This window comes from Acipenser ruthenus, unplaced genomic scaffold, assembly GCF_902713425.1.
Source record: "Acipenser ruthenus unplaced genomic scaffold, fAciRut3.2 maternal haplotype, whole genome shotgun sequence".
Taxonomy (NCBI): Eukaryota; Metazoa; Chordata; class Actinopteri; order Acipenseriformes; family Acipenseridae; genus Acipenser; species Acipenser ruthenus.
In genome coordinates this window covers 31200-58212 of record NW_026708314.1, presented here as the reverse complement: position 1 = coordinate 58212, position 27013 = coordinate 31200, and the positions used below count along the sequence as shown (strand labels likewise).

Below are 27013 nucleotides of genomic sequence, written 5' to 3'. Positions count from 1 at the left end.
TCATTCACGCGTCGGTTTTCTTTGCTTGGTATCTGTTTGTCATTGCTGAATTCTAGAAACGCTGAAAGAAACTGAATAAGGTTTAGACTGGGAGGCTTTTTCAGCGTCTGCACGAACCCGATCGCTTTTACCACTGAATCTGTTTCAAGCAGCATTACAGTGACTGCTTGTCCCGTTATTTAAAACTCTCCACGTCCACGCGGGAACGCTAAAACTAAACTCACCGTTGGACGGTCTTTTGTCGACTGGAAAGTCTTTCACGATTGACTGAGAGAATGACGGCTTGTTTGCGTTGGAATTATATTCCGTTGGGAATTCCAGCACTGGGCTGTACTGGTTTATACTGGGAGTTTACTGGTTTAAAAGAAAAACAAACCCTGCAAATTCCACTTGACAAATGAGTGTCTGCTTCTGTCTGCGCTGCTGTTGTAATGACTCCAAAAACTGTTGTGACGACTCCCAAGAAATATATAGATTTTATTACAATTATGAAAACACAGAAAGACGCCCCCTTTTTCCAAACGGAGATCAAAGTTATCAAACAGTGTGGCGGTCAGTTCCTGTTGATCAGTTTCTTCAGAGGAATCGGAATGGATATTTTAGTTGTAATAATCACTGTGATTGTTCAGCAGTTTAATCGACTCACAAACAGCGGCTTCAGTTGAAGTCACGTGTCGCCGCTGTTGTGAGAAGCTCATTTTAACAGAACGCTGCTCCACTGCAATTCTGATCAGAGGTGACGTGTCGGAATTGATTAAAAGGGATACGGGAATTGGTTTTAAAAAGGAACTGGAGATGGCATCGAGAAACAGGAAGTGACCCTCAACCCTAATTATCAAACAGGAAGGCACAGTTCTGAAAGTCCCCAGCCGTGTTGCTATGGCGACGTATCTGCGCAGGGCGGAACACTCGTTAGCCAATGAGATCGCTCCCTCTGTCCTTGCCGTTTCACAACACGCATCTTATCACAGTAAGAGACAGGAGCACACCACAGACTCAATTCTAGATTTAAAAAAAATTATAATAATTTTGATTGTTCTTATTAATAGTCCCGGGAGTGGATTTAGAAACTTTTTGCAACTTTAGCAGAAAGAAAAAAAAAAAAGAGAGAGATTACATATTTTACAACTTTTAACAAAGTACATAAACAAGAGGCTAAAATCATTGCTGTTTGGAAACAGGTACAGATTCAGCCAGCTGTAATACAATACATTCGTATAATGAAAATATATATATATATATATTTAAAGTCACTTGTAAACTAAAGTCTTTTTTCAAGCTTACAATCTTCCGACAGCTATAATATAAAACATTTTTATAGTAAATAAAAAAGGCACGTATTGATTCTTTGTTTAAGTCACTTCGTTGAAAAATCCTAAAATGGTCCAGATAGTTAATTTAGCAGAGAGAGTAGGATGAGAGAGAGGATACACACTAAGGGGGAGATGGAGATGGAGAGAGAGAGAGAGAGAGAGAGAGAGAGGGAGGTACTGTTTAATATAGAGGGAGGAGGGATACTGTTAGTATTAAAACATTTCTTTGTCTGTATATTTGTCTGTATATTTGAGTCGGGTATGCATGTATGTGCTTTGGCAACACAATAATTTTTATTGTCATGCCAATAAAGCCAATTTGAATTTGAGGGAGAGAGAGAGGTTACAAACTACAGAGGGATAGATAGAGGCAGGGAGAGAGGGTAACAAACGAGAGAGAGAGAGGGGGGACGAGAGAGAGAGGGGGAAGAGAGAGGCTAACAAACTACAGAGGGATAGATAGAGGGTTACAAACGAGAGAGAGAGAGGGGGGGGAGAGAGAGAGGGTTACAAAACTACAGAGAGATAGAGAGGGAGAGAGGGTTACAAACTACAGAGAGATAGATAGAGGCAGGGAGAGAGGGTAACAAACGAGAGAGAGAGAGGGGGGACGAGAGAGAGAGGGGGAAGAGAGAGGCTAACAAACTACAGAGGGAGAGATAGAGGGTTACAAACTAGAGAGAGAGAGGGTTACAAACTACAGAGAGATAGAGAGGGAGAGAGGGTTACAAACGAGAGAGAGAGAGGGGGGACGAGAGAGAGAGGGGGAAGAGAGAGGCTAACAAACTACAGAGGGATAGATAGAGGGTTACAAACGAGAGAGAGAGAGGGGGGGGGAGAGAGAGAGGGTTACAAAACTACAGAGAGATAGAGAGGGAGAGAGGGTTACAAACTACAGAGAGATAGAGAGAGGCAGGGAGAGAGGGTAACAAACGAGAGAGAGAGAGGGTTACAAACGAGAGAGAGAGAGAGGCAGGGAGAGAGGGTTACAAACGAGAGAGAGAGAGGGGACGAGAGAGAGGGGGAAGAGAGAGAGAGGGTTACAAACTACAGAGAGATAGAGAGAGGCAGGGAGAGAGGGTTACAAACGAGAGAGAGAGAGGGGACGAGAGAGAGGGGGAAGAGAGAGAGAGGGTTACAAACTACAGATAGAGAGAGGGGGAAGAGAGAGAGGGTTACAAACTACAGATAGAGAGAGAGGGGGAGAGTGAAGGCACGAATGGAGTAGCGTTCAGGACGGAAGGCAGGAAGTTGGAAATGCACGGAACATCCTTCCAGCTCTCCTGCCTGACGCACCGCGATGCCGGCGCTGGCGGAGCGATCGCTCTTCTGCGTCTCTGCGCCTCGGTTCTTTGGTCTCGGTGTCCCGGTCCTGGATGGTTGGTCTCGGCTCGGGATCGGGGATTTTTGGCACGTAGCCGCGATGTCTCTCCCGCAGTACAGAAGCGAACGCAGTTTGAGAAGCTCTCTCAGAAGGACAGCGCATCAGTACACTGAGTAACGAACAGAACGGCAGTGGGGGAGCGGCGGCGGGTTGTTGTGCAACTTTGAATTCCAACCGCTGAGGAGCGAGGGGACCGACCGGAGGCTCTCATTGGTTCCCAGCTGCCTGGCCCCGCCCCCCTCAAGCCTGCAGTGTCCTATAGGAGAGCTTGCCCTGTCCTGCGGAGGGATACTGCCAGAACAGCCAGAATCTGAGCAGGCTGGTGACAATGCCAGGGGTGTTAGGAACCTGAGGGGGAGGGAGGGAGAGGGAGAGAGAGGGAGAGGGGGTTTAATATATTCTGAAAAACAATTTGGGCAACGTTACGACTGGTTGAGAGTGGCTTCGTGATTTATAATCAGTTACAGAATACCTGTTGCACAGTGTGTGCTGTGTGTGGCAGGCTGCACAGTGTGTGCTGTGTGTGGCAGGCTACGCAGTGTGTGCTGTGTGTGGCAGGCTACGCATTGTGTGCTGTGTGTGGCAGGCTGCACAGTGTGTGCTGTGTGTGGCAGGCTGCACAGTGTGTGCTGTGTGTGGCGGGTCTCACCATGATGTACAGGTCGTTGAGCTGCAGGCCGTACAGAGTCCAGGAGGTCGAGGTGAGAAAAGTGGCCACACAGAGTGGGAACGAGAGGCACTCAGTGGAGCGGGACTTCAGGATCTTAGCCTGGAGGGAGAGAGGGAGGGAGGGAGGAAGGGAGGGTTTTGCAGTGTGACTCAACAGAAAGAGAGAGGATCACAGAGACGTCTTACAACAACAACAACAAAACTATCCAGTGGTGAAACACAGCGAGAGTTAGAGTCCAAGGATGGCAATAACACTCCCAAATGCATAGCAATTCGATCCACTTCTGCTTTTACAGCGAGTCTAATAAGCCCCACCTGAGCTTCACATACACGCTGGGGCTGATCAAGCTCGTAGCAATGGGTGAAAATGCTCTGCGACAGGAGTCTCACTTCCATCCCTGGAGTATCTCCCTCTCCAGCAGTAGGCTCTTACCAGGTCCGCCAGAGGGGAGAGGTACATGCTGATGGTGAACACGCTGCAGAAGAGGCCCAGCTGGCTGAGCCGCACGCTCAAATCCGGCACCTGGACTGAGAAGTAAAAGCAGGCCGAGCACAGCACTGCCGAGGCCAGCCCAGTCTGCAGCAGAACCTTCCTCTGAAAGAGTAGAGCAAACACAGGGGCGCCCGCGATGAGAACACAACACAGGACTAACACAGGGGCGACCGCGATGAGAACACAACACAGGACTAACACAGGGGCGACCGCGATGAGAACACAACACAGGACTAACACAGGAGCGACCGCGATGAGAACACAACACAGGACTAACACAGGGGCGACCGCGATGAGAACACAACACAGGACTAACACAGGGGCGACCGCGATGAGAACACAACACAGGACTAACACAGGGGCGACCGCGATGAGAACACAACACAGGACTAACACAGGGGCGACCGCGATGAGAACACAACACAGGACTAACACAGGGGCGACCGCGATGAGAACACAACACAGGACTAACACAGGGGCGACCACGATGAGAACACAACACAGGACTAACACAGGGGCGACCGCGATGAGAACACAACACAGGACTAACACAGGGGCGACCGCGATGAGAACACAACACAGGACTAACACAGGGGCGACCGCGATGAGAACACAACACAGGACTAACACAGGGGCGACCGCGATGAGAACACAACACAGGACTAACACAGGGGCGACCGCGATGAGAACACCACACAGGACTAACACAGGGGCGCCCGCGATGAGAACACAACACAGGACTAACACAGGAGCGACCGCGATGAGAACACAACACAGGACTAACACAGGCGACTGCGATGAGAACACAACACAGGACTAACACAGGGGCGACCGCGATGAGAACACAACACAGGACTAACACAGGAGCGACCGCGATGAGAACACAACACAGGACTAACACAGGAGCGACCGCGATGAGAACACAACACAGGACTAACACAGGGGCGCCCGCGATGAGAACACAACACAGGACTAACACAGGGGCGACCGCGATGAGAACACCACACAGGACTAACACAGGAGCGACCGTGATGAGAACACAACACAGGACTAACACAGGGGCGCCCGCGATGAGAACACAACACAGGACTAACACAGGAGCGCCCGCGATGAGAACACAACACAGGACTAACACAGGAGCGACCGCGATGAGAACACAACACAGGACTAACACAGGGGCGACCGTGATGAGAACACAACACAGGACTAACACAGGGGCGACCGTGATGAGAACACAACACAGGACTAACACAGGGGCGCCCGTGATGAGAACACAACACAGGACTAACACAGGGGCGCCCGTGATGAGAACACAACACAGGACTAACACAGGAGCGACCGCGATGAGAACACAACACAGGACTAACACAGGGGCGACCGCGATGAGAACACAACACAGGACTAACACAGGGGCGACCGCGATGAGAACACAACACAGGACTAACACAGGAGCGACCGCGATGAGAACACAACACAGGACTAACACAGGAGCGACCGCGATGAGAACACAACACAGGACTAACACAGGGGCGACCGCGATGAGAACACAACACAGGACTAACACAGGGGCGACCGCGATGAGAACACAACACAGGACTAACACAGGGGCGACCGCGATGAGAACACAACACAGGACTAACACAGGAGCGACCGCGATGAGAACACAACACAGGACTAACACAGGAGCGACCGCGATGAGAACACAACACAGGACTAACACAGGGGCGACCGCGATGAGAACACAACACAGGACTAACACAGGGGCGCCGGCGATGAGAACACAACACAGGACTAACACGGGCGACCGCGATGAGAACACAACACAGGAATAACACAGGGGCGCCCGCGATGAGAACACAACACAGGACTAACACAGGGGCGCCTGCGATGAGAACACAACACAGGACTAACACAGGGGCGACTGCGATGAGAACACAACACAGGACTAACACAGGAGCGACCGTGATGAGAACACAACACAGGACTAACACAGGGGCGCCCGTGATGAGAACACAACACAGGACTAACACAGGGGCGACCGCGATGAGAACACAACACAGGACTAACACAGGGGCGACCGCGATGAGAACACAACACAGGACTAACACAGGAGCGACCGTGATGAGAACACAACACAGGACTAACACAGGAGCGACCGCGATGAGAACACAACACAGGACTAACACAGGAGCGACCGCGATGAGAACACAACACAGGACTAACACAGGGGCGACCGCGATGAGAACACAACACAGGACTAACACAGGAGCGACCGCGATGAGAACACAACACAGGACTAACGCACAGGAAACTGCAGGAGAGAAGGTGCACCTTTTCCACGGAGTAGAAGAAGTAGGCCAGCATGTAGGCGGTCTGCAGCGTGGCTCCGATCAGATTGACAGTAATGAGAGTCCAGTCGTCCTTCAGAAGGCCGTAGTAGAGCCAGCCCAGGTTACTGAGGACAGAGGGACAGAGAGACAGGGTTCAACACTGTGAGAGGAGAGCAGAGAGAGAGAGACACACACTGAGAGGAGAGCAGAGAGAGCGAGAGAGAGACACAGAGGAGAGCAGAGAGAGCGAGAGAGAGACACTGAGAGGAGAGCAGAGAGAGCGAGAGAGAGACACTGAGAGGAGAGCAGAGAGAGCGAGAGAGAGACACTGAGAGGAGAGCAGAGAGAGCGAGAGAGAGACACTGAGAGGAGAGCAGAGAGAGCGAGAGAGAGACACTGAGAGGAGAGCAGACAGAGAGAGAGACACTGAGGAGAGAGAGAGACACACTGAGGAGGACAGCAGAGAGGGAGAGACACTGAGAGGAGAGCAGAGAGAGACACACACTGAGAGGAGAGCAGCGAGAGAGAGACAGAGAGCCACACTGAGAGGAGCAGGGATAGACAGCCACAGACACACACTGTGAGAGGAGAGCAGCGAGAGAGAAACACACACTGTGAGGAGCAGGGAGAGACAGACACACACTGTGAGAGGAGAGCAGCGAGAGAGAGAGCCACACTGAGAGGAGAGCAGCGAGACAGAGAGAGAGCCACACAGTCCTGACCTTTTTCAATGAATGTTTCTTACTTGAGGTTGGTGGTGAGGAAGGGCAGGAGCTGAACATTCTCTGTGCTTCGGGAGAAATACATCTTCCGCAGGTCTGACCTGGAAGGGTTAGAGAAGAAGAGACAGAAAGAGGTGAGGACGAGAAGGGAGAGAGGGGAGAGGAGTGATGGGGACAGGACAGGGCAGGAGAGAGGGAAGCGAGGATGGAGAGGAGTGAGGAGCGATGGGGACAGGGCAGGAGAGAGGGGAGCGAGGATGGAGAGGGGAGAGGAGCGATGGGGACAGGGCAGGGCAGGAGAGAGGGGAGCGAGGATGGGAGAGGAGGGGGAGAAGGGATAGGGCAGGGCAGAAGAGGGGAGTGAGGATGGAGAGGGGAGAGGAGCGATGGGGACAGGGCAGGGCAGGAGAGAGGGGAGCGAGGATGGGAGAGGGGAGAGGAGCGATGGGGACAGGACAGGAGAGAAGGGAGCGGTGAGGAGGGAAAAGGTGAAAGCGAGGATGAGAGCTGAGGGGGGAGGATGGAGAGAAGGGAAGATAATGGGCGAGGGAAAGAGACAGAGGAATCACATCACAGAAAACCCATCTGCAGTACAGTAATCAGAACAACAAAGCCAACCGGAGTGGGGAAAAATACACGGCCATATATATGTATTTTAACCATCACCATAAAGATGAATCACTTTTACTAACACGGACATCGTGCAGCTTATTGAACACAAACTCAAACCTGGGGCAAAATCTATACAACACGATTACAACGACCTGTTATTATTATTATTATTATTATTATTATTATTATTATCGCTTGGTCAGGTAAGTTTTAGCTTTAGACAGACCAAACTAAACTCGTGTAAAATGAATGTGTAAGTTCCGATTTCAAACGCTAGCACACGCGTAATGAAATACGGCCACGTCACACCGAGTAACCATGAACACAACACGCAGCGAGCCTGCGACTGTACTGAGAGCGACGCGACCCGTCCGACTGTCAGAGAGTGCAAACCGAGAACCACGGAGGTTATACATTCAAAAAATAAATCAATCAAACAATGCATCAACTACTCACAGCCCCGTGGAAAACATGCAGACGGTGAAAACGATGCAGGCCCATGACAGCAAATGCACCAACTCCATAAGGTGCAGAAGTTACTTCCTTGCTAATTATTATTATTATTATTATTATTATTATTATTATTATTATTATTATTGAAATCGATCAATGGAACACATGAAGCACGATATTAACCATGAAAACATTCAGAACACACACAGGTAGAAAATTATTACGTGGAACTACAGGAAGTAATACTATAAATAATGGGCGGTCGGTCCCTCGCTTGTCTGGCAACTAAATAAACGTTGATAAAAAAAAAATACAATTAATGACTCTATTGTAAAGCACAGAGACGGTTTGTTTGAACCACTTTTACCAGCGGTGTTGGGAGTTAAGTTTTCAGCCAATGCTAACACGCGTATTGTAATGACGTAATATGGGTGTGCTTCAAATATTTAAAGTGAACGGATCTGAAAATGTATTTATCTGTGTTATTTGTCATTTGTATTGAGAAATACTTTACAACATAATGTTTTTTGGGGGGAATTATGTTTTTATATTAATTTCAAAGACAATACAATAAATACAGTCTCTCTCTCTCTCTCTCTCTCTCTCTCTCTCTCTCTCTCTCTCTCTCTCTCTCTCTCTCTCTCTCTCTCTCTCTCTCTCTCTCTCTCTCTCTCTCTCTCTCTCTCTCTCTCTCTCTCTCTCTCTCTCTCTCTCTCTCTCTCTCTCTCAAACGGTTTTTTTTTATCTACAGCATAAATATATATACCAGACCTCTCTGTGCTTTACAATGCTTCCCTATGCTTTACCAGACCTCTCTGTGCTTTACAATGCTTCCCTATGCTTTACCAGACCTCTCTGTGCTTTACAATGCTTCCCTATGCTTTACCATACCTCTCTGTGCTTTGCAATGCTTCCCTATGCTTTACCAGACCTCTCTGTGCTTTACAATGCTTCCCTATGCTTTACCACACCTCTCTGTGCTTTACAATGCTTCCCTATGCTTTACCAGACCTCTCTGTGCTTTACAATGCTTCCCTATGCTTTACCACACCTCTCTGTGCTTTACAATGCTGTTTGTTACATTAACCGTGCCACACACACACACAGCAGTTTTCAAGCTGCAGAAGTCTCTTGAGTGGGAGTCAGTGGCGGTGTGAACACACAGGCAGGCCGTATCTAAAAACACGCAAAGCTTAAACAACAGCCAGCCAGTTTACACCTCCACAAATATTTGCTCTCCTTTTTCACTTTGGCATTCCCGGACTGAGTTCTGACCCCCAGATCAAGGCCAGTCCTTCTAAACACCTCCCAAATACAGGTACAGAATAGGTTCAAATAAACGCTCTTTACAAGTGAGGGATTCGCACCCCCGGGTGTTAATTACCCAATTCTGCGCTGCCACACAAGCTGTGAAGAAGATCTGTCTTCTTGTAGTTAAACAGACCACGGCTGTTCCTCTTCACTGAAGGCTAGCAGTCTGTGAAGTGTGAATATTGACTCTGATCGTGAGATAGCTGTCCTGGGAGGGAGGTCAGCTCAGTGTAGCGCTGGTCACCGTGCACACTCCCTGTGAGAGCCTCCCGCAGCGCAAGCACAGCAACGTGGAATAAAGCATAGGGAAAGCATGGTAAAGCACAGAGAGGTCTGGTAAAGCATAGGGAAGCATTGTAAAGCACAGAGAGGTCTGGTAAAGCATAGGGAAGCATTGTAAAGCACAGAGAGGTCTGGTAAAGCATAGGGAAGCATTGTAAAGCACAGAGAGGTCTGGTAAAGCATAGGGAAGCATTGTAAAGCACAGAGAGGTCTGGTAAAGCATAGGGAAGCATTGTAAAGCACAGAGAGGTATGGTAAAGCATAGGGAAGCATTGTAAAGCACAGAGAGGCATGGTAAAGCATAGGGAAGCATTGTAAAGCACAGAGAGGTCTGGTAAAGCATAGGGAAGCATTGTAAAGCACAGAGAGGTGTGGTAAAGCATAGGGAAGCATTGTAAAGCACAGAGAGGTCTGGTAAAGCATAGGGAAGCATTGTAAAGCACAGGGAGGTCTGGTAAAGCATAGGGAAGCATTGTAAAGCACAGAGAGGTCTGGTAAAGCATAGGGAAGCATTGTAAAGCACAGAGGTCTGGTAAATCATAGGGAAGCATTGTAAAGCACAGAGGTTTGTGTGTGTGTGTTCTGGGAGCTCAGCGCTCTGTGTGTGTGTGTGTGTGTGTGTTCTGGGAGCTCAGCGCTCTGTGTGTGTGTGTCTGTGTGTGTGTGTGTTCTGTGAGCTCAGCGCTCTGTGTGTCTGTGTGTGTTCTGTGAGCTCAGCGCTCTGTGTGTGTGTGTGTGTGTGTGTTCTGTGAGCTCAGCGCTCTGTGTGTGTGTGTGTGTGTGTGTGTTCTGTGAGCTCAGCGCTCTGTGTGTGTGTGTGTGTGTGTGTTCTGTGAGCTCAGCGCTCTGTGTGTGTGTGTGTGTGTGTGTTCTGTGAGCTCAGCGCTCTGTGTGTGTGTGTGTGTGTGTGTGTGTGTTCTGTGAGCTCAGCGCTCTGTGTGTGTGTGTGTGTGTGTGTGTTCTGTGAGCTCAGCGCTCTGTGTGTGTGTGTGTGTGTGTGTGTTCTGTGAGCTCAGCGCTCTGTGTGTGTGTGTGTGTGTGTGTTCTGTGAGCTCAGCGCTCTGTGTGTGTGTGTGTGTGTGTGTTCTGTGAGCTCAGCGCTCTGTGTGTGTGTGTGTGTGTGTGTTCTGTGAGCTCAGCGCTCTGTGTGTGTGTGTGTGTGTGTTCTGTGAGCTCAGCGCTCTGTGTGTGTGTGTGTGTGTGTTCTGTGAGCTCAGCGCTCTGTGTGTGTGTGTGTGTGTGTTCTGTGAGCTCAGCGCTCTGTGTGTGTGTGTGTGTGTGTGTTCTGTGAGCTCAGCGCTCTGTGTGTGTGTGTGTGTGTGTTCTGTGAGCTCAGCGCTCTGTGTGTGTGTGTTCAAACACCAAGAACAAACAAGCTTCAGGAAGAGCCCGCTGGGAAAGATAAAGCAGACTTCCACGGGAACAAAACAAGCCTGTCGCTAACCCCCCTCCCCTCTTCCTCTTCCTCCTCCTCCTCCAGGCTTGATAATGAAAACCAGGGCTCTCTGAATCACACGGGAGTCATCACAGTGCCCAGGAAGATCAATATTTCTATAAACCAGCGTTTACTGGATTTCAATCAATCAGATCCGTGCAGAATAAGACGTGGCAACGCTCAGTTTAACAGAAATCAGATAAGTGGCATTTAAGACCTCAGTTAGGTAAACGAATGAGGTGCTGCTATTGTGATAAAGTATATTAAAAATGACCGATTTACAGTATGGGGTTGAAAGAACGTCTTGTGTTCAAGATACTTGGAATGAGAGAAACATCTTTATATAGTGTATCCCACAAAGTGATACTCCCAGTAACTTAAAATCACACACAGAGACAACGACACACACACACACACACACACACACACACACTCCGCAATACTTCCAAAAGAATCCTCTCGGAGCAGTTTCCTGACAGTTCTGCCAGCATCTCTCCCTTTTCCTTTGTCCTCTCGCGCTGTGCCGCTGGTTCCAGGCAGTCTGGTCTGCGTGAACCCGAGTCGACAGCACAGCCCTGCAGCGTGTCATCCTCCAGACTGTCTCTTACCAGCGGCCTGAGCTCCGCCCAACGCGACGGCCAGACAGGAGCTGGACAGGGTGCAGAGGACAGGGCTGTGCTGCAGATCCGAGACGAGGCGCCCCACAGCAATAGCATGACAACCCTTATACAAGAGTCCCAGAGTACAAACACAGCACAGTGCAATCAAGCACAGAGAGGTCTGGTAAAGCATAGGGAAGCATTGTAAAGCACAGAGAGGTGTGGTAAAGTATAGGGAAGCATTGTAAAGCACAGAGAGGTCTGGTAAAGCATAGGGAAGCATTGTAAAGCTCAGAGAGGTCTGGTAAAGCATAGGAAAGCATTGTAAAGCACAGAGAGGTCTGGTAAAGCATAGGGAAGCATTGTAAAGCACAGAGAGGTCTGGTAAAGCATAGGGAAGCATTGTAAAGCACAGAGAGGGATGGTAAAGCATAGGGAAGCATTGTAAAGCACAGAGAGGTCTGGTAAAGCATAGAGAAGCATTGTAAAGCACAGAGAGGTCTGGTAAAGCATAGGGAAGCCTTGTAATTCAAGATCTGTTGAATCATATACCTGTTTTTCACTCGGATGTTTGTGCATCGTGAAAGAACGAGAGAAGACCACTTTCATTAAAATTTTGCATTTATTGAATGACAAAGTATAAAAATTCTCACTTTAGTTTACAAACAATTATGTACAAAATATACAGATTACTTTACATCTTTTACACAGTCGTATTTTCAGATTTGTGCCCCTTTATCTGGGAAGGGGAGCAACGAGAACTCTGAAACAGGCACATGTTTAGACAGCTCGGGGAGAACACTGTGGCTTCAGAACAAACACAGTAAACGTGTTTGTGTAGTCGTTTGTTACTTTAGTAAGATTATAATTACTGCAGCATAACTGGAACCAATTATAATTGACAAATAGCATTGCAAACAATATCATTAATTATTATTATTATTATTATTATTATTAAACATTGCTACTACAAGTTTAAAACTTAATTTAAATCCTTCAAACAAATTAAAAACGGAAACCGACAGTTACATTTATAACCAAAATCTGTTTGTTTTATTTTTTGTTTTACAGCTGGCTCCTACCTCTACTTCCTCAATCTGTGACTTTCATTTCTCCCGTCTCTGTGTACAGAACACTTAAACTTATCGAAGGAGTTTAGTACAGCAAGTTCAAAAGAGTGAACCCCAGGACTGGGTGCAGCAGCAGCAGCAGCAGCAGGGCTAGTGTGAGTTTGTAACCCTGCTCAAACTCCTGGCTCCTGATCATATCAATATTAATAATAATAGACTTCATTGAGGGGAGCTCTGAACCCCAGGACTGGGTGCAGCAGCAGCAGCAGGAGGGCTAGTGTGAGTTTGTAACCCTGCCTAACTAGTTACTGCGATCTCAGATAAAAGCAATAAAATCCTGTGATGATACATCTGTACCTTTTGTTTTTTATTTCATTGTAAATAATCCACATCAGGATTCTGTTTGAACCCATGTCAAGACTGCTACATACGTGCCCCCCCCCCCCGCCCCCCCCGATTAAATTATCAAATGATCTGCTATTTACACATTTTTTTACACGTTTGTACAAAGAAAGGAGAAACGCAACAAAGCCTGTTGATTCAGAGTACCCCACCCCTGCATCTCTCCTTTCAATCTCCTTTCAATCTCATTCCAGTCTCAGAGTCTCTGCTTGAAAAAGACTTCCTGGTGCTTTGCGTACCTTTGCCTGCAAGTCCACGCTCGGCAGACAGGGGTCAGTGTTGAGCAGAAATAGGGAGGAAAGGTCAGGACTGTCTCTTAGATTACATATTCTGCGGTTTCTCAGTTAACATTTTATTAATTTCTTGCATTCCTCTCTCTCTCTCCTCTACTGAGATTCATCTCCATTTGCAGGATTTCAAAACCTTTGACTTCAATCCTTCAATTTTTTTGTTCGATTGTAATATTGAAATCTGTAATAAATCATATTATTAATAAGCATGGCATCCTTCCTCCAAACAGCTGTGTTCTGTCGTCGATCTTTGGTTCCGAGCTCAAAAGAGAAAAAAAAAAAGGATTTATAAAAAGCGTTTGCTTGAACAATTGTGGACGCAGTCTAAAAGTGAGTCACAGAGGCAGGGAACAGTCCAAGCATGGACAGAAATGCGGGTGGATTTTGTGACAAGTCTTCACACACACTATATCCTCATCTTCCAAAAGGTCCATTTCCTTCTCTTACAGTGTCCAGCACTGGGAGGTTAGTGGCAGTTGCAGTGTCTCTATACGCGAGGGTGTGGGCCTCGATGGCCACCGTACTTGTAGTCCTGGGGAGCTGTAGTCCTAGAGCAGCAGCAGCAGGGCTAGGGAGGGCAGTAGCGTCAGCAGGAAGGAGATGGAGGCTAGGGGAAGATTACAATGGTTTGCAACGCTCTTCAGAACATCTGGGAGACTGACTGCTGGGTCATCTAGAGAGAGAGAGAGAGAGAGAGAGATTAATATCAACTGTAGATTCAACACAGTGCTGGAATAAGGTTTAGTATTAGGGGTTTAAGCAATTGCAAACACACAGCAGTGTGTGCGTGTATCCGAACACCCCATTGCTTCTGTAGTTCTGATTTGCTGGGCGTCTGAAATCAAACCACTGGGACTGAAAATCTTGGAAAAATTGTCAATAAGCAGATTGGAGATGGTCTAATTTAATTGGCTAATAGGCCACCCGTGCAATTCATTTAAAAACAGTAAAGAGAAAAGGAACACAGAGCCACACACGGTAAAACGCAGGAGACTTTTTAGAAGTGGTTTAAGACGCCTGATTAAAGCACAGAGCGGTCTGACATTTTCACACAGGAGTGTGTTTCTATATCCCTGATTACTGAGCGGAGATTGAAATTCTCACACCCTGATATAAGAACGGGAATCAAAATCGACACTGAAGACAACGAGAGAGTTTAAGTCAAAACTGTTGTCAAGTTAGAACGTTTAACGATGCTGAAAGTTGGTGTTCGGTATGGTTGGGATTTGTACCTGCTGGTAGTTTAGCTTTGGTAGTGTGCACGACTCCAATCCTGGGCTGTTGGGCAGCTGAGGAAAAAGAAAAGAGAGAGGCGCCAGGGTTACACACTGCAGAGTAGGCAAAAGAGAACCGCCACTACAAAATCAAAATCAAGACCAAACAAGGATACTGCTAATAAAGCATCTGGAGACTTAAGCTAATGGCTGTTTTGCATTTCTTAGGTTTCCAAAATGTGTGAACTAACAATTACTTGCAACAGCTGGTTCACACACACACACACACACACACACACACACACACCTCTCCTTCAAATCACTGTGTGTGACTGTGCCAAGTTTCCTATCAATGTATATATTTTAAAACTCCACAGACTTTAAAAAACTGTTTGAAAATGTCTAAGAAATTGTGACCAGAAAGGAGAGATATCTATCTATCTATCTATACAGATAGAATTTGTGGATTTAGCACTCTATAGAAATCAGGAGCTGACAGTCAGGCGAGGGTGGCTGGTGTTGATCGGGCTGATTCACCATTCAGAGTGAAACGAGTGAAGAAACAGCTGCTTGGGTTTGTGAGGATCGCTGCTTTTCTTAAGACTCTGCGGAGAACAGCGATCCTCACAAACCCAAGCAGCTGTTTGTTCGCTCCGATCTCCATCGAGGGTGCTGGACACTCACCAGTGGGTCCGATCACATTGACTTTGAGCCTCAAGCACTGGTCTCCATGATGATGAATCGGTTTAGCTGTGGAGGAGAAAGCAAGACGCAATGTTAGTCCTGAGCAGATCGATTCAGGGTTACCAAGACATGCAATTCATTTAAAACAGTAAAAGAGAAAAGGAACACAGAGCCACACACGGTAAAACGCAGGAGACTTTTTAGAAGTGGTTTAAGACTAATTAAAGCACAAAGCGGTCTGACATTTTCACACAGGAGTGTGTTTCTATATCCCCGATTACTGAGCGGAGATTGAAATTCTCACCCCCCAGAGGTGTTTTCGTGCAGGCGGGTATATAAAAGGATATCAATGACACATCTGGAGGTGTTCTAATAAAACTGTTGATTAGTTCATGTTGAAAGACCTTCTTAGTTTCATGCCAGCGTTTATTGGGGTTGACTCACAGATATAGTAGTAGGTATCCCCCTCTTTGAACTCCTTGCCCAGGGTGAAGGGGGTGAACCTCTGGAACTTCTCGGAGAATCTCTCCGGTCCGTGGGGGGCGTGCGGCCGGTCGCACTCCCAGCGCAGCTGCTCCTTGGACTGGGGTTTGCAGGTCAGGTAGTCCTGGAGCTCCACCATGTACAGGATGTAGCGCTCGGCCGTGTGGGAGGGAACAGCCCCCTCCTCATAGTGGGGGCAGATGATGTCCAGATAATCATTGAGCCGCACAGACACAGAATAGTCATCCCACAGGAACCTGGGAAGAGGAGGGGAGGGGCAGCGTTAGCACTGCGAGCATCACTCAGGAGAAACTGCAGCAGCAGCAGCAGCGGGGATGGGACTCCTGCTGCACAGCAATTTGATCCGTTCCAGGTTTTACTAACAGCTTGATTAGCCCCAGTGTGTCTAGGTAACAAGCTCAGGGGTGTACAAAACTCTGAAGCCAGGAATGGATCAAACTGCTATGCTATAGGAGTCTATTTCCATTCCTTTATGCATTTTAAAAAGTGGACAGTAAAATCAATGCAGGGATTTGAAATGGCTCCTACTGCATAGCAATTTCACCCGCTCCAGGTTTTACAACCGGCCACAGTGTGTATAGGTAACAAGTTCAGGTGAGCTACTTACTCTGTGAAACCAGGAATGGATCTAAACAGCTATGCAACAGGAGTCTTATTTTCCATCCCTGATCTCTAGACAGAACCTGCCAATGGCTTTCTCAAGGTCTTCAATAGAAATACTAAAACAAACCCAATAAAATTAAACAAGCCTTTAGCCTGCAAGTCCTTTGTGTTTAACAAACGGAGGCGTTTTTGTCTTCAGCTCTCTTCCGCAGCCTCTTGGTCTCCCTGCCTTGATCTGCGTGAGAGAGCTTCTGATTCCACACCGCTAACTAGCAGCTACCAAACTGCGCTGGCGGAGACGGAGACAGACAGGCTGGGCTCTCGTTCTGCTTTTACGACGCGGTTTCAGTTCTGCCTAATTAGAGCACCACAAACTCCCCCTCCCCCCCTCCTCCCCGTGCCCTTTGACACCACCTTGTTTTCGGACCCTGTGTGTTGCCAGACTACCTGTCTCCACCCTCACTGCTAGAGGTAACCCAATCTCCAAAAACAGAGGGACCCCCCCCCTCCCACACCTCCATATCTGATCTCTGCTCTGTTTAATTAAAAGCACAGCGTCCCGTGGCTGGTGTAAAGCGAGAGGAATTCAAAACCGGCCCGTCAAGTTTAAACAATCCTACACAGCCCAGAGCCGAAAAAAACAATTCAGGGGAACTTTCTGTACTATTAATCTGCAGAGTTGTGGGGAAAACAAAAAAATCATTTTTCTGTTCTCCCTCCACCTCACCATTTCCAACTGCGCATCCTTAGTCCTGCTTCTTACACAGAGCTTAAAACTAAATGCAGGGGTTGTGTTTAAGACTTAAGTTTTTTTTTTTATTACTGTAGTTAAAATCGGTCGACAGACAGCACAGCACAGTGCTGTAACTGACCCCCTCCCCCCTGTAATTAGCACTAATTGAGGCAGGTTTTATCAGGGCTGTATAGACACAGACCCCCCCCCCCCATCTCTTTGCAGCCCTCCCTAATTTGCATTGAATCTGGACGGCTTTTTCTCCTGGAGCAATCTCTCTCTCATTGTGTGTGTTGGGCTGGGTAACGTTCGCATGAAAAAAGAGACTACTGTTTTATGACTGGAGAATTTGTATTTATGAGTCACGTTGACCACAACAAAAACAGAACAAAAAACTGCCATTATTTATTTTTAATAATGGCAGGTTTTAGACACACAATTAAAACCCAATTAAGAGAAATTTAAAAACGCATTAGGACTAATTTAGCAATAAATAAAACATTTAGATAGGAAGGAACACAAGAAAGGAGACACATTTCTCCATGGATAGATGGATAGCACCGGGTTAAACTGTCTCTAAATCAAAAGATCTGAGCGTCTCCTCTGGGGTGTGTAGCACCCCCTCTCTCCCCCTGGGGGGGCCCGGCGACACCCCCCCCCTCTAATCTAATCCCCTGGGAGACAGCCCTGCACAGGAACCGTGACATTCCCCCAGCGCCACAGAGACACCCTCCCTGTGTTAAACAAATCTGACAAGCACAGCCCTGTGCTGTCTGGTGTAGAGAGGGATAGACAGCCCCTAGACAAGATTACTACAGTAAAAGCACACCAAAGTGTAATAAAGTACAGTGAAAGCCTTGTAAAGCACAGAGAGGTCTGGTAAAGCATAGGGAAGCATTGTAAAGCACAGAGAGGTCTGGTAAAGCATAGGGAAGCATTGTAAAGCACAGAGAGGGATGGTAAAGCATAGGGAAGCACAGAGAGGTCTGGTAAAGCATAGGGAAGCATTGTAAAGCACAGAGAGGTCTGGTAAATCATAGGGGAGCATTGTAATCCACTTGGCTCTTCACAGACTCAAGCTGTTGATAAAGCCAGTCTGCTTGTCCTGCACTCCACAAAGCAAGCCCCTGCTTGCTTTATGAGTTCTGTGTGAACAGGAGGCAAGCGCATGATCGAGGCTGTCATTTCACGAGCGCGCTGCTGTAGCCCTGCCACTGACCCAGCACCCGCCGAATCAATCAAATCCTACTGCATGAATACCAGAGTCAGACTGCCAGTCTAAACAGGAGGACTGTACTGCAATAGAGTCTAAAACACTATCCAAAACATTACAAGAACATGCATTAGCGATACAGAGAGTGCATAGTGGAGGTATTGCAGTCATTGTAGCAGTCATTTATTTTAAAAACGCAGGGATGTAAATAAGAATCCAGTTGCATAGCAGTTTGATCCACTCCTGGGTTTATTAAGGACACACCTGAGCTACCTAAACACTGCGGCTAATCAAGCTCCTAGTAAAACCTGGACTGGGTGTCGCTGCTGTGCAACAGGAGTCTCATCTCCATCCCGTTAAGGAACTAACTTTTCAACATTTAAGGAATCAAAACCGGACTGCAAGGCGAGGTTTCACAGCAGCACCAACCCCGGATCCCTCATCTCTCCAGATGCACCGGGCAACGCTACCGTCCGTCTCAACACTGCCAATCCCTTTGTCTCCTCTTCCAAAACCGGGGTCACCGCGACACGCCCTCCATCAATCTCTCCACAAAAGGAGCCAGATGAAGATGGATACGACAGCAGATTGATGAGTCAGATTTCTGTATGCTCTCTCACGCACATGCAGGTTTCTAAAGCATGCCAGGAATGGGGAGAAGGGGGAAGGGGGATGGGTCGAAGGGGTCTTGTTGTCAGTAGAGAAAGAATTAATCCCTTTTTGCCAGCAACCGCTCCAGTGATTTACAATGAGGAGGAGTCCCCTCCCCCCGAACTGGCACACAGTCCATTAAAGCCCTGCTTTCTTTGAGAGAGTCTTGTCCGCTGCTTTCAAAACGAGGTTCGGAGAAGAATGGCCAATATCACACAGAGCTTCTCTTGAATACAGTAAAGAGAACAAATCAGAGCACAGCTTTGCACACAGAGACCTGGCTGTAGAAATTAGAACCACTCTCTGCCCAGGAGAGCAGGGTGGTGTGTTTTAACTGGAAGACAAAAAGAGAGGAGAGAGAGAGAGAGAGAGAGAGAGAGAGACTGTTCTGCTTCTAGAGGTTTAATGTTTATTTATTTTTATTATTATTATTATTATGTATTTCTTAGCAGACACCCTTATCCAGGGCGACTTACAATTGTTACAAGATATCACATTATACAGATATTATTTTACATACAATTACATTATTCTTTACACATTATTTTTACATACAATTCCCCATTTATACAGTTGGGTTTTTACTGGAGCAATCTAGGTAAAGTACCTTGCTCAAGGGTACAGCAGCAGTGTCCCCCCACCTGGGATTGAACCCACGACCCTCCGGTCAAGAGTCCAGAGCCCTAACCACTACTCCACACTGCAGCCCTGTTGTTGTGTTATAAATTGCTTTGGCAACATTGTACTTGTAATATAGTCATGCCAATAAAGAACATTTGAGTTCGAGAGAGAGGACACAAGTTTTGACAATGCAAGTTTGACATGATACAGCGTGACTGGGCAGGGTTAGGGCATGGCGTGCTTCAACAAGTTAAAAAAAAACACATTTGTTTTTTATTTTAGTTTTTTCTCCAAACCAGTTTTTCCTGAATTGGGAACAGCTTCGCTCCGACCTCCACCTGTCAGCCCGGTCGACAACGCGCAGATTCCAGAGGGAGAATCCACAGACGAACGAGACGGAGCTCCGGAGACGCACGGGTCACGACAGATTCCAGAGGGAGAATCCACAGACGAACGAGACGGAGCTCCGGAGACGCACGGGTCGCGGCAGATTCCAGAGGGAGAATCCACAGACGAACGAGACGGAGCTCCGGAGACGCACGGGTCACGACAGATTCCAGAGGGAGAATCCACAGACGAACGAGACGGAGCTCCGGAGACACACGGGTCGCGGCAGATTCCAGAGGGAGAATCCACAGACGAACGAGACGGAGCTCCGGAGACGCACGGGTCGCGGCAGATTCCAGAGGGAGAATCCACAGACGAACGAGACGGAGCTCCGGAGACGCACGGGTCACGACAGATTCCAGAGGGAGAATCCACAGACGAACGAGACGGAGCTCCGGAGACGCACGGGTCACGACAGATTCCAGAGGGAGAATCCACAGACGAACGAGATGGAGCTCCGGAGACGCACGTGTCACGACAGCAGGGAGGAAAGGAAGAGCTGGAATAAACCAAACGCCCCGGCCAGCGCCCCCTTCAGCGTGCGGACTGACTGCGTCCGGCGCTACGAGAGACAAGTGCTGGGGTGTCTGACCACCGTCCGAGGACCACTCCTCACCAGCTTCATAATGAACCCCTTCAGGGGCTCCCTTAAACAATTTATACAACTGGCTTTAAACACCCCTGGTTTAGGGAGACTGGTTTCTGCTGCTGAACCTATTAGGGAAGGAACAACTAAATAGAACATTTTAGGGCAGCAGTGTGGAGTAGTGGTTAGGGGCTCTGGACTCTTGACCGGAGGGTCGTGGGTTCAATCCCAGGTGGGGGACACTGCTGCTGTACCCTTGAGCAAGGTACTTTACCTAGATTGCTCCAGTAAAAACCCAACTGTATAAATGGGTAATTGTATGTAAAAATAATGTGATATCTTGTAATAATTGTATTCCGCCCTGGGTAAGGGTGTCTGCTAAGAAATATGCCTAAATAATATTATTATTATTATTATTATTATTATTATTTATTTATAGCTTAGGAGAGAATATAAAACCTGGACTGGAGCAAACTGTCATTACTATTAACTTGAATTAATAATAATAATAATAATAATAATAATAATAATAATAATAATAATAATTACTCAAACGCAGGCTTAGCTAGCTTAAGAAAATAATTGGCGTTAGTGCTGGGGAACGTTAATCCACCAACACGACGCTATCATCATCATTTTCCTGAAGAAAGTCTATCTTGTTATTAGGAGTCTGCACAGACGGGAGTCGCTAATCCACGTTTTAAAGACGGGCTCAGTCAGGTCCTGCCATTCAGCCGCTGTTCGCAAGTCTTTATAAAAAAGTGAACGACACCGGCTAATTAGAGGCCTCAGCGAGGAGGTGCCAACCGGCTGAACAATACAGCGCTGAAATGAGATCGCTGCGACTCTCAAGAGAAAGCGAGGAGACCGCATTCTTCTGCGGGTCGCTTTCTCTAAATCAGAAGCGACGTCTCTATACACAAATACAGCATACCAAACAGAAAACGCAAGGGCTTTTGTCTGAAAAGTCCCTATATAAAGTTATTTTGACACCACTTTTGTGCAGCTACAGGTTTGTTATAAATAAATAAATTAGCGGTCCTGCCTAAGCGACAGATAATAATATTAGAGCAGGCATTACAGACCCTTTTTTTTAAAAAGTTGATATGATTGCTGTGTTTTATTTATTTTTCACCATGTTGTTTTAAATGTAACTTCTCCATCTGTAGCAAACAGCAACGTTAGGTGAATAACAGGTTCTAGTTTGGTAAAATTTCTTTTTTTTTTTTTTTTTTTTTAAAGATGAAACTAGAAAACAAACAACTGAAAAAGCAGCAGCAGCAGCAGCTGTCATCGGGAGAATTAGCAGACCCGACACTTGACACTTCGAGACGAGGTCGATTCTCTCAGCGACGCAATCTGCAGAATCGCTGCTACGCCGCCTCGTTAGAAAAACATTAAACCCGCGGGTCGGCTTTTGAATACAAAATGCGGGGTCAAGTCAGCCCTGTCGATCAAAATCAACCGCGGCTTCTTCAAAAATGTACAAAACAGCGGGTTAAAAAGTTACTCATGCAGATACAGTATTATTTCATGTATTTGTTTTGTCGCTACCGGCAGATGGCAGTAGCGTGCTATTATTATTATTATTATTATTATTATTTATTTCTTAGCAGACGCCCTTATCCAGGGCGACTTACAATCGTAAGCAAATACATTAAGTGTTACAATACAAGTAATACAATAACTTTTGTTCAAGCAAAGTACAAGTGTGACAAACCACAATTCAATAATACAGCAGATAATAGTGATAGTTACATCAGGATATGATTAAATAGTGATAGTTACATCAAGATATGATTAAATACAAAGTACTACAGGTTAAACACTTGGCAGATTACAGTATTCTGAAGTACAGGATTAAATGCAGTAAAATAGGGGGCAGATAAGAGCAAAATAATTTGGGCGCTTATATAACTGTACAGCGATCACAGTGCAGGCGCAACACTCACAATGCAATGCCTTAATACGATAATAACACTGAAGCCTCAATTGCTAAATAACAATGACGGCACAGAAACCTGTCTCTTCGTGTCTGCCCTAAAGGCTACAACTGGGGAAGGCACTATAAACCCGGCGCTGTTGTTGCTGCTATAGTTTTACGATTAAGTGTTGTCGTTTTGGGGGGGGTTTTGGCAAGCAGGTCGATGGAGGAAACCTGCCTTTCAGATAAGGAGTCTCTCCAAAAAAAAACAACACTTTGCAGGACACGACAGTTCGTTTCCTTCCCTGAGAGTGCGGAGCAGCGTCGGAACACACCGCCCCCCTTCTTCCCCCCCCAAATCCATTATTTTTGTTGTTCGAGTTGATTCATCATCACCTTCCAGCACACATGAAGAAAAAACTAACCTTTGACACAATTAAAACGCTGCCATTCCCCGTCAGGGGCCAGACTTACCCGCCCTATTTACACTGGGCTTAATAATACTACGACCAATAGAACAATAACTATGAAGCAGACCCGCACGTAATACGATCGTCAGTACACTGAAATCTAATGAAAACCCGTTTAGTGTTTATTCCCAGTATTTTAAAACTGCCAAAAGTATACGTTTGTATCATTTTTAGTAATAGGGGCAGCAGTGTGGAGTAGTGGTTAGGGGCTCTGGACTCTTGACCGGAGGGTCGTGGGTTCAATCCCAGGTTGGGGACACTGCTGCTGTACCCTTGAGCAAGGTACTTTACCTAGATTGCTCCAGTAAAAACCAAACTGTATAAAATGGGGAATTGTATGTAAAAATAATGTGATATCTTGTAACAATTGTAAGTCGCCCTGGATAAGGGCGTCTGCTAAGAAATAAATAATAATAATAATAGAATTTAAGCGTGCCCTAATTCTCCCTAGATTACAAGCTCGTTCTTGTTATTATATATAAAACAAAACTATTAAGAAATAATAATAATAATAATAATAATAATAATAATAATAATAATAATAATAATTACTTCTACAACTAGCCTAATAAATCTGTTTCCCCTCAACTAAGGAGGGCCGGTCTTTTCCCGTCCCACTCTCCAAAACTACTTTTAGTTTCTAGAATAAAACACCAATCGACATCCCCTCGGGTTAAGCGTTAAAGCCGGGTTAACTCCACTTTTAAAAGAATTTAAAGCGCACTCTGCTTTGCTACCATTTGTTGCCGCTCAGTGATCCGGGGGAGGTGGGGAGGGGTAACACAGGAGCCCCCTTTAACTTATTCTTCTGTAAAGCGACCTAGAGAGAGATACAGCAAACACAAAATACCGGGTACATGAAGTACCCCCTCAAATCCACACGCTATATCTTTGTAAAAGGCTAGTTTGGACACACCTCCTGTGGCCGGCTTCTTCCACACGCTTTGATGGGCTAGCTAGCTGGCTGGCAGCCGTGTGTGTGTGTGTGTGTGTGTGTGTGTGTGTGTGTGTGTGTGTGTGTGTGTGTGTGTGTGTGTGTGGCAGCTCCTCAGAATGAAATCCCCGTTTAAATAAACAGGGCCCCTGCCTGTCAGTGTAGATAAGTTAACCTCCCATCACTTTCAGAGAAAACGCTCCGTCGGCACAGCCCGAATTCACCAGTCTGCTTTTGTAAGCGGATGTCGTGCATGTGGCATGTAGACACTATTCCATATTTACAGGGATAGAAACGAGACTCCCGCTGCATAGCCGTTTGATCCAGTCCTGGTTTCATGCACACTGGGGCTGATCAAGCTTGTAGTAAAACCTGGAATGAAACTGCTATGCAATAGGAGTCTTATTACCGTCCACACGGTGTTGTTAGTGGTAAAATTAGGGGGGTGGGGGTGAAGGTAACTGTGTAATCTAGTGTCCCTGTGTTTACATCCCCTTCGGTCACGAATTTTTATTTTCTTAACTTTGAAAACAGTTTGTGTCAACTCAATGGAGTTTGAGAATTGCGCACAGCAACTTAAATGGGAGTCACAAATTTACAAAAAACCCCCACCAGTCTGTTTAGTTGAAACACCTGGTTTTGTAACCCGATCCACACGCCGCAGCGAGTTACAGAATAATCCCCTTTGTTATTCTTGGCTAACCCTTTTTAACTCACAGCTGGTTGTCTTTAATACTGATCAGCACATTCCCCTTATAGCCGGGAGTCAATATAGGGGGGGAAGAGACCGAAAAGGAGTCAAATTAATACGAGGAAACATGGCGCAATTCGATAGGCCTATTGCAAAATTTAAAAACCCAATAGATTCGAAAGGCACGTTTTTAGTGATGTCTTTACCTCGTCCAGGGTTTATTATGATAACAGAAAAGTTGAGTTTACAGGGCAGCGATGGGCGCACGGATTGTAAACACACCAACCGCATCGTGTTCTGGTTCGACTAAAGAAAACCTCTATTGAATATAGTTTAATATTATTACGCCTTATTCAAAACGCAGTTATTTTTGAGTATGCAATACCATTACAGACGCCCAGCTGAGTGACACTGTCCAAAGCGTCCTGAATTTAATAAATCACATTACGGTGCATACTGTACATTTAAAACTTTAGTGGTCTCGTTTCTAAACCGTACACCGCAAGTCACTGTACATAATGATAACGCACTATTGTAATTAGCGAGAACGTTTCGATACCCATTAAATCAAGGAGAGTATGGGAATATGAAATATTAAAAGGGTTATTGTGTTGTTACGTTGCACTCTGTGGAGGTGTGTTGCAATACCCCAGGTTAATGATTCATTCTCTGTGCGTAGGTGAGGCATTGAGAAACCGCCACGGACGCGGCAGGAAACGAATCCGCTGTGAGGGGGACGTTTCTCGGCAAAGCTCGGTGCAGAACAGCGTTAGTCACGGTACCGGGCAGAGCCAGGCTGTTTATCGCATGATCGGTATTTAAGGATTCGGTATTTGACGATTCGTTAACTGTTTCGTGCACGGCCATCTCAAAAGCGACGTTACAAAACTCTCTCTCATACACACATACATGGAAGACGCAAATGCATGATAGTCTATACGAGATCGGGGTTAGCGTCTTCTGAATTGAACAAATAAAAACATTCAAATGAAATACTGATTACGTGTCCATAACCATTTTTTTAAAAGCTATTTTTAAACGCTCGCCCGTGGAATTGTTATACAGTTTAAGATTTTGGAGAGTGAAAACATGCTTGATATGATCGTAAACTGTTACGCGCTTGTTATTGCAAATATTTTAAACAGGCTTAGCAGGAATAAAGCGTTGTGTACGGGGCCCCACCTAAAGTGTGCACCCCAATTTTACATGACGTAGTCAGTTTGTTTATACAAGATCTCTATCTATAAACACCAAGGCCTCCTACAAAATATTTGATTTTTCAGCTTATTATTAGGAAGTTGAAAATAATTAAAAAAACAGGATGGTATAAAACAATACTTTTGTTTCAAGTTAATCAGATTTCACATCAAAACGTCCTGCGAATCACACATTCTAGGTAAATTAATAATAATAATAATAATAATAATAATAATAATAATAATAATAATAATAATTTTCCAAACTGCTTAATTCTGTAGGAAACGAGATAGCTTCTCTCGACAAAAATAAATAAAATGATTGATATGAAGAATTAAGTCGCTCCCCCGCCAGCTCAGCGGTGCACTGGGGAGGTTAAATATTGACCGCCTCTCCAGTTACTAATCGACTGGGAGTCCTGACAGACAGCCAAAACAAACCCGATCCCTTTAGAAAGAAAATCTCTCGACAGCTAATCTTGCCTCGTCCGGCTCTCGAGCAGGAGAATAAAAAAAAACACGAGACGGTGCCTGCCTGCGCTTAAAGGAACGGGCCAAGCACCCAACCGAACCGAACCGTCCAGACCAGACTGCGTGCAAACCCATCGGCACGCGATGTGTGGAACTGTATCACAGCCATGGGTTTAACTGAACAGCAACAACAACGCGGCGACAGACAGCGTGCATCGAATGCGTTTTATCTGCCGCCGGCAAGTCGTGAATTAAGCAAATGTGACGCAAAAACCGCAGTAATCACGGCCCACATCTCACAGAAGGAATAAATTAAAACAGATTGCGTTTTCTCTATGCTAGTAAACGCGCAGTGCTGTGTAGGTTTTACTGCGAATACAAAAAAAATAACCATACAATTAAACAGAGGACTTGAATAAAATAATGCAAACACTCTGTCTCATTAGGATAATGCATTTTTTTCTTCTTTCTTTGCAAAATTATATAACATGTATATAAATTAACTTACAGTGGGTTGGTGCTGTTCCAAAATACGCTGTGTCTCTCTGCACAAGACACCCGCAAGCACGCTGAAACGAGGCTCAGAAGCACGAATATATCCGTGTTGTGCATGGCTGCTGTTGTTGTTTTGAAGCGCTGGTCTGTAGTGAAATCCCGGATTGCACCTCCCTTTCAAAACGACAGCACGCAGTGGATTATCCGATCCCCCAAAACTCAGCCTGATGCTGCAACGCAGAGTAGAAAGCACTGATTTAATAACGCGCAT

The 27013-nt window shown here is 46.3% G+C and overlaps 3 protein-coding genes across 5 annotated transcripts in view; 1 reads left to right on the top strand and 2 right to left on the bottom strand.

Moving 5' to 3' along the window:
- The window catches only part of LOC117970775 (dolichol-phosphate mannosyltransferase subunit 3-like), a 21865-nt gene extending 9052 nt beyond the window's left edge, over positions 1-12813 (top strand). The window contains exon 3 of one of the 2 annotated variants that reach the window (XM_059020798.1): positions 12675-12813. The gene's annotated coding sequence lies outside the window, so the exon portion shown is untranslated. Of the gene's footprint in view, positions 1-11049; positions 11189-12674 lie in introns of those variants that run through there. The other variant, XM_059020797.1, reaches the window with a different exon arrangement.
- Positions 458-9446, bottom strand: LOC117970776 (sugar transporter SWEET1-like). Of its 2 annotated transcripts, none has more exons than XM_059020795.1 (6): positions 9361-9446; positions 6935-7012; positions 6191-6314; positions 3800-3961; positions 3347-3466; positions 458-3045 (listed from the first exon to the last, which is right to left on the bottom strand). In XM_059020795.1, exons 2-6 carry the CDS (start codon positions 6994-6996, stop codon positions 2938-2940), a joined length of 576 nt encoding a protein of 191 aa, XP_058876778.1. In that variant the 5' UTR covers positions 6997-7012; positions 9361-9446; the 3' UTR covers positions 458-2937. The 2 variants fall into 2 exon arrangements, with proteins under 2 accessions (XP_058876778.1, XP_058876777.1); XM_059020794.1 differs by lacking the exon at positions 9361-9446 and adding an exon at positions 7980-8540.
- On the bottom strand, positions 12207-27013 carry LOC117395442 (ephrin-A1-like). Its single transcript, XM_033994348.3, has 5 exons — positions 26756-27013; positions 15708-16003; positions 15264-15329; positions 14598-14654; positions 12207-14038 (listed from the first exon to the last, which is right to left on the bottom strand). Exons 1-5 carry the CDS (start codon positions 26857-26859, stop codon positions 13914-13916), a joined length of 648 nt encoding a protein of 215 aa, XP_033850239.2. The 5' UTR covers positions 26860-27013; the 3' UTR covers positions 12207-13913.